General features: G+C 40.2%; 1 protein-coding gene across 6 annotated transcripts in view; it reads right to left on the bottom strand.

The window, feature by feature from the left end:
- Window positions 1-12,357, bottom strand: part of PLEKHM3 (pleckstrin homology domain containing M3) — a 92,077-nt gene that overhangs the window by 22,705 nt on the left and 57,015 nt on the right. For all 6 annotated transcript variants that reach the window (XR_008841000.1, XR_008841002.1, XR_008841003.1 and 3 more), the window contains one exon: window positions 7,413-7,570. Coding sequence is in view for 2 of the 6 variants with exons in the window: in XM_056496856.1 (XP_056352831.1) it covers window positions 7,413-7,570 (158 nt within the window). In the remaining 4 variants the exon portion in view is untranslated. The remainder of the gene's footprint in view (window positions 1-7,412; window positions 7,571-12,357) is intronic.

Genomic DNA, 12,357 nt, shown 5'->3' with positions numbered 1-12,357 from the left:
GGTTGAGCCCAGCCAAGCAGTGCAGATGACAACAAAGTGGCAGCCTGAAAGAAGGGTGTTCTGAGCTGGAGAACAAAGCTGCCCCTAGCTCTGCACAGGAACACCCACCAGAACACCCACCAGAGGGGACACCCATACCAGCCTTCACTGCATGCTTGTGTCCCCCTCACAGACAAAGAAAGTCACCAGGGCAGGGAATGCTGATCATGCTCTGCCTTTGTGCAACTGGTAAGTTATTCCTTTTAAAGTGGTGGAGCTTTACTCCAAGCTACCTACACAGCTTTGCTTTTCCTCATATCAAATACAGTCTGTCTCAATTGGCCCTGGAATGACAACTGGGTGACCATTTCTAACCTCACTGCAAGAGATTCTCCAGTGATACCAAAAACTCCACCAACATTATATTCCTTTTTAGAATATTACAAACAAATTGCTTCCTAGTTAATCCTGAGATCTAGTTTTATCGCCACATGTGAATTTCATAGGGTTTTTAGTTGTTTTCAAGCCTCAGTATATCAAAATTATTTTATTTCTCTGGAGAAATAAAATGTATTTTGTAGCTTACAAAAGGCTCACTTAATAGTTCACCACACTTACTTATCTTTCCCTTAACCCTTGTTGTTGTCATAGGTAATACACAGCTCAGGTGCTATTTCTGAATCATGACTTATTCTTTGTCTAGAGGCCAAAAAGTCCCTACATCCTTTGTGAGAATGCTATTCACCACTGATAATAAGCTGATGAGCCCATAGCCATTCAGGCCTTTCATGTTTCCTTCTTTAATGAATGATATTGTGACACTGCACATTAATAGCACCTTGCTATTTTTCAAACAGTATTTGAAGACTTAGCGAACATTGCGTGTTGTTTTCACACTGTCTTCTAAGAAGGCAGCTGAAATAGCTTCCTCTCTATTTTGGTGTTTTCTCTCTTTTTTTTCCCCCTCTTTCCTGACCTAACTCAATTTCTGTGGAGACTTCAGGGGGTGTTTTATGTTTTAAGGATGTTTTACTTGCATGGAGTAAAAAAAAATGCAGCGAATTATTCAATCCTCTAAATAATTTCTATTGCACTGGAAATTGTAAAAGAAAGGGCAAAGCTCTCCACAGCCAGCCAGACATTATAATGCTCTTATTATTATCATTACTAGTTACAAAAGAAAAGCCTTTCTACATTAAAATATTTCTACATATAATCATTCCTTGTATGCTGAGAAAATGCCAATGTTAGTATCTCCCATTAAGTCTGGGCATTTGAAGCATATCAGTATTTAGTAAATTGTAAATTCTGGCATGCTCTTTTTATGCTTCCCATCTATTTTTTCCAGGATTATAGCTCAAGTAATTCTAGATGCTGCACAACCAACTGATTATGCTCATATTTCTCCTCTGTACTGCACGACCATTAAGTGCCCCTGAGCAGAATCAGGTGCCTGAAGTGGGGGATGCAACACAAAGAGGCCTCAAAGACCTTTCACCTTAAAATGAAGCAGGGGTGATCAACAGGTGGTCCAGGTGGAAACCTGAAAGACAGAGTTTTGTGTCTCACAGGAACCTTACTGCTTGACAGACTGTGCCTGATATAAAGGTGGGATGAAGCTGCTGGAACCAGCAATGTCTATTAGGATACTTTCAGTCCCATGCACATGGGCTGGCTGTACCAAATATATAACCATTCAGCAGGATCCCACCATTCCCACGTCACAACAGGAAGCAGGAGGTGAACTGCCTTGCTCAAGGTCAGCCAGAGGCTCCAGGAGCTGAGAAGGGCAAAGAGCTCCTCTGTCTCACTGCAATGCCATATTCACCCATCACCCCTTCTTTTGTAATTTTATACATTAGCTTTCATTTTTTCATTTAAAAAACTCACTTCCTTTGTGCCAGACCTTGCATACATTTGGTCAAGTGAGTAATCCCTTGAAACAGATTTCAGCAAGGATTTGATTTTGGGCTGAACCTTTCACTCACTAAACTCTTCAGTTTATTCTTTCCTGCTATGCAGAGTAAAGGCAGGATTAAATGGGGTTATTCATTATGTTTTCCTTAAATGATGCTAAACATTCACAAAGCATCCAAAACATTAAACCACCTGTAACCTGGCTATTAAAAAAACACAAAGAGCAAACCCTTGCCTGGGGATTCCAGCACGATCACCATCGCACACCATGCACATGTGCCTGTCTGCAAGCATTTCTGAATTGCTCAGCTGTGAATATCACAGACAGGCCCTTCAAACTCTGAGCCTTTAGGAGAACACAAAGAAAAGGAAAAAGAACTAGCCTGTGTTCACTTACAACACAAAAAAAGCCCCAAAGGCAATCAATGCCTGACACACACGTGCAGCAATATTATTTCAGTTGCCTAGGAACCAATGGAAGTAGCCTGCCTAGTGAGGGATGCCCACATAGTAAAAGAAGGGAAGGAAGTTGGCACTAACATGACATTTATTGAACATTCTAGTTAAAAAACACTTTGACACGAGGCAAGTAAAACCAACCTCTAAAGTAATTCAGTTGCAAAAGACAGCACTTGATGAAAAAGCTGGTATACTTTATTGTTTTCTGTTTATATATTCCAGATAGTATTACTGTGCTACCCAGCACAAACAAAAATAAGGTAATCTGGGCCAGAAGATTTTGATCAGTTTTGATAGATTCAGGTGAAATTAAATTACCAAGAGAACTTAACATCTACTTAGGCGCCTATACTTCCTCAAAGAAGTGCTGAGCAGATCACTTCAGAGTGCTTTGAACTGGCTATCAGCATCTGATAAGCTAAGCTCTTTCAAAAATTAGGTACTAAACTCCTGGCACAAGTCAGGTGAGCTGGACCTGGGGAAAGGCTTTCTAGCATAAGACAAACCAAAGCAAGAGGGAAAATGATGTACTTTGAGTGATGCCTTTGACCTGTGCCAAGGTATTTCGGGCAAATGCTGTATACTACATATTTCAGTCTCTCCACCTAACATCTATCTTTAACATTCCCCCAAATGCTCAAAGCTGCATTTGTCCAGTGACACAGCACCCATAACACAGTAAGCCTTAACTCTGCAAAGTCTTCAGCATGAAACGCCCCCCCCCCACCCCCGGAGCCTTTAGTCTAAAGACTTGTCACTATGTGCAAAGTACATTCACAGGTCTTATCAGGATGGTGGCCAAAGATTATGGAGGCATCCAAGTTGGTTGATATAGTCAAGCCTGCTCTGTGGCACGTCTATTTTAAACTTGGGCCTTCTGGTTTGTATCTTAAAAGGTCTACATGTCTTAACTGATCAGCAGAACAAATTAACTTAGCAAAGTGAAAACAGTTTAGCCTTGATAAATGGATATGAACACAAAAGAGCAACTCTCCATGGTTCACATACATCTACAGTCAGCACATAAAAGGAAAGGAATGGACTAAATTGTTCTTAACAAGCAAGTAACTTTACCAGCAAAACACAACAAATTTAACTGCCCGTGAAAATAATAACTAGGATGATGACAGGCAAAACCAAAACTTTATTAACTGGGTAACATTATCTTAATCATAATCATGATTGCTTAATTATCTGCTGAGACAGAAAACACATCTTAATGACTTCTATTCTCATTCCAACGGTAATTTTCTCAGTATTCCTAAAGATTTAAAAATTGTTAAAAATTGTTCTAAGTTATAAAACAAATATAACCACTACTATAGACAACAGTGCCACTACACAAACTTCACTTCTGTTGTTTGGTTGTTGGGTCTTTTTTTAATTTTAGGAGAAAGAAACAAAATCTTTTCTGCACATTAGCAAAAAACAAGCAAAATCAGAACAACTTGAGGGGAAGTGCCTGCTTGCTAATAGGCAAGGTTAGCTCTAACAAGCCAATTTACAGCCAAGGATATTTAAAGTTATTGCACAACAGCTGTAAATATAAAATAAGTGATATATTATGATAATTTTATGTTTACTCACTAACTTTAAGCCCGGGCAAATTTAGTCCAAGAAATAAAATGGGAAGTAGATGTACAGTTCACTTAAGTTGCCAGAACTCCAGCAAAAGCAGGGCTCTGAGAGTTTACATTAGCTGAAAATTTTGCCCATGAAATGCGCAATTAATTCAAGAGGCTTGAAATATTCTCATGATTTAAAGGCCTTCAAAAACAAGGTGAAATTGTGAAATTTTGAAAGAACTTTGACTATTGATATTTATTATATAAATATGGGTAAGACAGAAAAGGGGGAAATAAGGGACAGAAGAATCAAACTGACTGGAAGAGGCATCAAAAGGATGGGACCATTTTAAAGAAATTGTTTAACTACTGAATCACAGCTTTCATTAAGATCTGTGCAGAATGGCCACCTCCCAAGAAAAGCCAAAGAAAGGATGTATCATTAGAAAGCTTATGACTTTGTGAGCCCACCCTTACATTCAAGGCAGCAAACTGTTGCGCTGTATTGTTGAGCAGGATGTAAAGAGCCTGCCAAGCACAGCCCACAGACCCGCTAATTAAGTGAACTGATTGTGTTTGTTTTGGAACCGTTTGCCAACAAAGGAATGTGTCACACTGATTAGTGAGAGAAGGGTATGTAATATATGTGTATTCAAACTCTGAGGAGTGCATAACCCAGGTATTCACTCTGTTTGCCCAAGGACTGACAAAAATGACTCTCAAGCAAATAACCAGACCAAAGAGAAACTCCAGCCCTCAAGAGGGGCCCTCTTTTTCTCTCAGCTGTATCTCTCTAAAGAATCCTCATCCTTCATAAATTCCTGCTGAACACTGTGCCAGAAACTGCTGAGAATATTTTGGAGAGAAACAATCCCTTCACCTTAAAGCTGACCTAAGAGACCATGAGGATGGAAAGCTAACAGTCAACTGAGAACCACGTTGGAATTGTAATGGCCACTGTGAGAAAGGTCAGGGAGGTAGCCAAAAAACCAAATGCCAGCTCATACAGGCATACATACATATATACACACACGAGAGCAGGCTTCACTTTTCAAACATAGAGCAAAGAGCTGAGGTCTGCAAAAGATGTCATGCACTTCTGAATATTTCTAACCTAACAGCCCAGTTTGCTGGTAGCGTTAATAGTTCAAAAGTGAACAAACATTCAAATGTAAAAAGAAAAACATGGTCTTCAGAGTTCAGCAGCTCTTTCCTCCTCAACTCACCAGCTTCAGATGGGGTACCTGGCAGTCCAGTATTGTGTACAAAATATGAATACTATGCTGTAGATAGCAATTCCAGAAAACCAGGATGGAGAAAAGGGAGTTGTAGTACATTATCTCTGTACACTGTGGACTCAGAATAGTGCACCTAAATCACAAATCTGAGCTGTTTACTCAGAGCTCTGTATGACAACTGAGAAGGAAAGCTGAACACATCATCAGAATTTTCAGGTACAATTGCAAGTGTTGACATGGACCTTTCAGGACTTGCATTTGTCACATGTTACTCTGTACATCTCCCTATTTCTAACTAGCCTCCTCACCTTACTCTTGTCTTTGTAGTGGTCAGTACACCTACTTCAGAAACCTCTCTGATCTTCAAGAGATGGAAACAAACACAAAATCCCTCCACTTGGCCTTCTCCCTCACTGCTTCTTTGGAGCTGATGGAGCTGCACAGTAAAGTGTACAAGCTCCTCTGTTGGCATAACTTGCTCCCAGAGCAAAAATATGGAACTGAAATAATCTGGTTAGTTCCACATAGGTGCATGTGTAGTAATGAGATGAGAAAACTAACTAGGAAGGGAAATAGAAAATGCTAGGAATAAAACCCAGTTATAAGGAATACAAAAGGAGTAAGCAGAATGATGATATAAGAAAGGGAAATATTGGAGAACCTTTCATGCTGATTGTGTTTTAATTAAAACCATTAACAAGGAGCACTGTCTTTGGCATGACATCAACCATAACTTCACATTTGTGAAACATGAACACAACTCCTTACTGGCTTCTAACTCGCATAAACACAGGAGCTAGAGCAGCTTCTCTTGGCTTGAACTGCTGACAAATTCTATTTGATTCCAGAGGGTTTTGAACTTTGTAATTGCAAGGTATGTCTGATCTCAGCTGAAGGGCAGGGAAACAATATACACCAAATAATGTCAAATAATATGACCAAAAATCCCCAGACAAACCACATTTTAACGTAAACTTGTATTCCCAAATGTTCCTTCATATTAATATTCTCATTAATCTTTTGAGAATATCTTTAATTGCCTTTTATGCAGTCTCAACAGACATATTGTGTTTTATGCCATCTTAGTCTTTCTTTTTAGTTTTAACTCAGTCTATCTCACCATGCACCCTAGATGCATTCTTTCTTAAAAACTGTTTATAGAACTCAGCCATACACCTTGTTTAGTTTTTATCCACTGCTTTGTCAATACATTTTTTAGAATAAGACTGTGGAAAAACAATGTGCAAAGAGCCTTTGAAACTCAGATCAGACTGAAAATCCCTTAAGAGCAATCCTTGGTTACTTATCATTTAACATCTTTGTGCACGCAAGGGAACCAGATGCTTAACAAACCCTTTTAGCAGGCTGGTCCTGACTGCTCCCAAAGGTGGGCCCTTGATTTTTTTCCCCTTTTAAATGAACACTCTGGAGAACAAATTACAACAACTGTATTTGAAACAGCCAAAAAAAAGTACTTATCTGTGTAGGAATGCTGTGCTGTGCTATCAGATATACTGTCTTTCTGTTAAGGGTGGGAAAAAATACATCTCCTTTATTCAAAATCCAGGACACTACTGAAAAAAAGTAGTAACACTGCTGTGTTGCCAAATCTGCTTTGGTTTCCTGCAATTTGCTTCTAGATTTTCCATGTGACTCCTGTCCCTGACCTGGCATCCAGCAGTCTACATGATCTGAAATAAAGTTTTTTTTGTTTAGTTTAGGACTCACATACAGTTACACTTACTTTGTTGCCACCTGAGAACAGCAATAGAATTTTTAAAAAATAAAAATCTTGCATACACAGGCACAGAGGAATAACACTTCATTGGGAAGACACTTCAGAATGGGTGGTTATTGTTTTACAATGAATGATCCCTGTATATTATGGGCCCAGTGATACCAGAGAAAAGAAAGATGTCTGTGATCACTTCAGAAAAGTCACTTGACTTTTCAGGACACTTAGCAAACTCAGAAGAACTTTGGATAAATCACACTGTGTGATGATACTGGGGGCTCTTTCCTTTCTGAACAGCTATTTTGAGACTTACAGGGCAGTGGGAAGTAGCATTTCTCATTTGTTTCCACGTTTGCTCATGGTGGCCTCCCTGGAGCAGTGATCTACTGTAGCTGCCCAGAAATGTCCACTAGTGCAATCTAGTCCCTAATTATTTAAATAAAAGGTAATGAGGCTGAGAATCCTCAAGGTTTTAACACTTAAATCAAATGTATGAATGACATTACCACATTGGAGTACCTGCTTGTAGAAATGTCCTCAAAAGGGTAAAGGATTTCTCCATTGTTGCATATCTCACAGATGAAACCCTTTTGGCTACAAAGGCTGCAGCTGTACACATGAGAGGAGGCAAACTTGATCACCTTCCCCAAGAAAGGAGCCAGCTTTCCTTCAATAACCTGGAATGAGAAGACAATACTGAATGAACCCCCCCAGAAATAACTAGAATGTCCTGAAGGACTGAGACAATATTTATTACTACAGAAATGCAGTTACATGCTGTTGATTAAAACAATAGTTACTTCCCAACAATTATAGCTCCATGAAAACACAAGTGATAATAGTAGTCAGTGAAGCAGCAATAATCTGAACATGAAAACAAACTTACTATCTCTTTTTAAGTCTCTACATGGTAATAACAAAATATTAGTAGTCATTTTAAGTACAACAATGCATTCATACAATAAGGCACAAAGAAGTAAATAGGAAACAAGTTTAAGGCTTCCACATTATCTCTAACAGCTATGAATACTGCCTTACAATTTTCACTACTTCTTACTTTTTATGCACATATCACAGTTTTGGTTTTGTTTCTTTTCCTTCAAAGTACAAGTTTTTTGCATGTAGTTTGTGAACAGAGTCCTGGCTTTAGCCCTTTAGTAGAAGTGTCTTTCCCACCGAAAAACATTCAAATATAATGCTCTGTTCCTTGCCAAAATGAACAGCTTCTCAGGTAAAATCTTGAAAAGGAACTTGTTTTGTTGTTTTTTTTCCCATTAGTGTCCAGCTCTCAAATCAAGAAGCCCCAGAGAATCCTGCTACACCATTAGAAGTGATTAGCATTCCTTATGTTGGTATGGAAAAAACAACCAAGCTATATACCTTAAACTGCTAAAACTGCTAACCACAACACTCATCTAAATTTGTGACTTGGAGACAATGCCTCAATAAGGGGTGCTATTCAGGCAAAATACCTTCCATTCAGATCAAAATTCTAGAGACTTTAAGGAATTCTGCTGCTGTAGGGAATAATGAAGATAAAATAAGGCCCTAAGTGTATATTCTTCTCTCCTGGGCTTCCTGTGGTCTGAATGGCAGCTTGCCAGATTAGTGATAGAAATGTGTCATGGGATTTGACAGCAACCTCCCATAAAAAGGAAAAAGAATGCAGTAATTGCTGACTGAAGACTTGCATGGGGCTGTGCCCTGAAACCCAAAAGTAGGGAGTTTTTCACTTAAATGTGTGTCACAGTCAGCTCAGGCACCCCTTCCCTAAACGTGGTAACACACCACTTGTAATTCGGGCTCAACGTAAACAAATCTAGAGAAAGCAGAGATATCAAGGAAGAGAAGAATGACAGAGTTTGGAAGCAAATACCAGGTAGTAAGGAAATAAATTTGTGCTCCAGGACAATCTCCTGCCCACTAGCCAAGAAAGCCTCAACTAACAAGCACAACTGGAAAAGGAGGTGCATGGGGAGTGCTGGTGTTGATGGCAGGGAATGGCACGGGCTGAAATGTGCCCCTTCCTTGCCTTCAGCTCCAGCCTGCTAACAACACCTGCAACAACAGGAAGCAGCAATGTTATTGCTACTACTGCAGATAGGACATCTGCTCATGTCAGAGGAAAAATGACATTCCTATTGCATCCTGGTGTAGGAAGATCCCCTTCAACTACAGCATAAACAATGCAGAGAAGCTGCTGCATGAAATATGAAAATGAAGCCATAGTTCAAGGTAGAGATACTGCTAACCTTCTAACAGATGGTCAGAAGCTAATTTAGCTCCCCTAGGCTAAAAACCTAGGGGTTTGTTTTTCATTTTGAAGGAAGAAATATTTCGCTTGCAGACTCTACAGTTACAGAGGGGGTCTGAAAGCCAAACAAGCTGGGAGTAGGGGAAAGACACAGAAATTGATGATATTCAATAAACAAAAAGAAAGAAACAGTGAAGCCACCCAGCTAGTGACAAGGCTACAGTCACCCTCCAAAAACTCACTTACAAAGATAATAAATAAAACCACAATGCATACAAACTTTCCAGAGAATTTTCATGCTATAGCAGTCACCTCAGGCCACAAATGCTCAGCTTAAAATGCCAGGCTAAATACACTGAAACAAACTCTCTGAATCTGAACTAATGTCACTGTCAGCAAAGATTTAAAAGTTAAATCTCTGTATTGAAGTAACATTTTACATAACGTAATAAGCACAATTATCATAATCTATTACCTTCCTAAGCACTGGGGGTGAATTTAAAACTGCAAGGAACAAAAGCTTTCCTGTGCTGAAGAGTTCACAGCCTAAGCAAGACACATTGAGTGGCCAGCTGCCCTGAGGACATGGTGTTATTTGTCCCTCTTTATTTATTTATTTGTGTGGCTTGTAGCACTCTAGTGGGTGGGCTTGTTACTCTGGCCACTGCAGACATACAAGGAAGATGATATCTTCAAAGAGCCATGCATGCCAATTTTGCAATGTGAATTACAGGCCATTTTACTGTATTATAGAAGGAAGACAAAATGCAGCATCAAATCGATGTTATCACTGGTTTTAGCATCTGTAAATTTTGTGTTATTTTGTTTCATCAGAGACCTCAAGGCTGCGCACAGGATGATTTTTCCTTGCAGCCTTCTCTCATTCTTGTTTGTAGCTAATAAAATCGTCATCTCCACTTATGCTAGGCAAGCAGAAAGGAAGATTTCTACTTGCTGTCCCAAGTCTACTTGCTATCTACTCACTGTTTTGTGGTAACAGTTTCACAGTGTTTTATGGCTTGGGAAAAGGAGCACAGAACATGTAATCAAAGGTATCAAAACTTCTCCTGTGACTGCCAGAGGTCCAGAGTCAGTCAGTTTAGACACCCTAGAACCATGATGGAAGAATCTCAGAATCTTCTCACAGTTGTTGCTAAAATCTCATTTTGGTTTCAAGGAAACACAAGTGATTACAGCATAGAAGTGTGACAGTCAAATGTAATGCATTATCCAGATACCATAGAAATTATGGGAGGTAAAGAAAGACCTCAAGAGGCTGTCTTGGCAGAGCCACTAATATTTTTATCACTCTTTACAGCTGTACCTGTTCCTAAAGCCTTTCAGTGACGAAGACTTCACACCCCCCATGCAGTCTAATCCAGCACACGTCCGTTCTCACTGCTGGAGTCACTCCTAAGCTTTGACCTGAACCTTTCCTAAGAACATTTCAGTTTACAAAATAACTTTACTAAACAGAGAAACTGTGAAATCACACACTGTAGAAAAGTACATCACATTTCAGAAGTGTGGCAGTTTAGCACAAAACTAAGTTAAGAGTATGCTAAAGGAACAGAAACCAAAATTTTCACCCTTGGCTTATCTCTTCAAATAGGGGATGTCTCAGCATATACCTGGCAAAGGCTTAAAAATATATGCCTATCTCTTAAAAAGAAAAAAGCATCAAGCTAAAATTAAAATTTTGCTGAGTTCAGATTCTCTCCTACTTACAGCACACATAAAGCACAAGGTCTGTTTCTAATCCAAACTCTTTGTAGAGCAAACAATTGTATAATTGGTCAAAACTGTGGGTGAGAGGTGATTAATGGCATCCCAGTCTGCAATTGACAGAGGGTACAATGCAGCTTTTTCTTCCTTAACTGGTCAAAGAATCCATCCCAACATCATTTTGGACACAGGGCCACGCTTATCTCTGCTCTACCCGGGTGTGCTACTTGGTGACAACAGAAGGAAAACAGTTGTGTCCAGAGGTCCAAAGCAAGCTGTGTCTCTGAACAGCCCCAGTGTTCAGATCAGAATCATTGTTCATCCCTCTGGATCAGGAAAAACATTTCTCTAAGCTTCCACAAGACAGAAAGCCATGGCTTTGCACACAGTAGCTCCTGTGTGTGTCACATTAAGAACTGTATAAAAAACCACACCCACATGTACATACACAAAAGCCAGGCCCTGCCCTCAAAGCACTTACAATTCAAACCAGCAAAGCAAACACTGCTTTTTACAGTAACTGCCACCTGAAATATCTCCCACCTGAAATGGGACAAGCTGTGTTTTGGAGGAGCCTCCCATACAGGTTCCCTGCCCATACTGCAAAGCACCCCTCTGGCCAGAGTTCGGCTGCAGGTGCCAGGGCTGCCAGGAAGAGAGAAGAAATCAGGAAATCCAGCAGGAGCAGCTACCTGCCCCATTGCCCAGCCTCCTGCACCCAGCTTGGGAAAGCCCAAGCTGTACTGAAGAGCAACAGGGAAAGGCAGAGACTTGTTTGCAGCAATGGGAGAAACAAACAGGGTACAAGTATCTGAACACATGCTGAAAGGATGGTGGCACAATTATTTTAGATGACTTCTGAAACAGAGGCTTCCCATACAAGTCAATATTATGAATAAAGGTAAATCAAACTTTGTTCTTGATATATGTTTGTCTTCAGTTGGGGAGCAGTACAATTCTGAAGAAACAATTGCTCACAATAAGTGAGGTGAGGGGAAAATAAAGGGACTGCCAAACACCAGCAGACAAGCCAATACTGGCAAAGGCTGCAGGAGTCTTGTGCAGTGGGAAGACAGGACACCTGCACTGGGTTATGTGTTTCCTGATTCACCAGAAGATAGAAGATAAAAGGCAGCAGTGGCTATGGTACAAGCTGGAATCCCTTTGGATACATCACATTAATATGATTATAAGGGCAATGTGTGATCAGTCAAAGTTTAACTATTTGTCAGGAGGGCTGCTTGACCCCAGAGCTTCACTGATCCTTCTGTTCAAAGACTGGAAGTTACTCATAGTTCCCTTGCTCTATCAAGATGATGTTTTCACAAACAAATGGGCAGCCAGCTGTCCTCAGAGAACAAGAACTGCAAAGGCCATAGACCAGAGAAACCCTCCTCAGTGGCCCACTACGTGCACAACAGGGTCTTGTTCACAGACAACTTTCAGAAGCAGCAGGTGCTGCCCAGGGGCCTGTGACCAGTGTCC

The sequence above is a fragment of the Oenanthe melanoleuca genome, chromosome 7 (genome assembly GCF_029582105.1).
Source record: "Oenanthe melanoleuca isolate GR-GAL-2019-014 chromosome 7, OMel1.0, whole genome shotgun sequence".
NCBI classification, from domain to species: domain Eukaryota; kingdom Metazoa; phylum Chordata; class Aves; order Passeriformes; family Muscicapidae; genus Oenanthe; species Oenanthe melanoleuca.
Note: the sequence above shows the minus strand (reverse complement) of the source record. Positions and strands in the feature narration are given on the sequence as shown.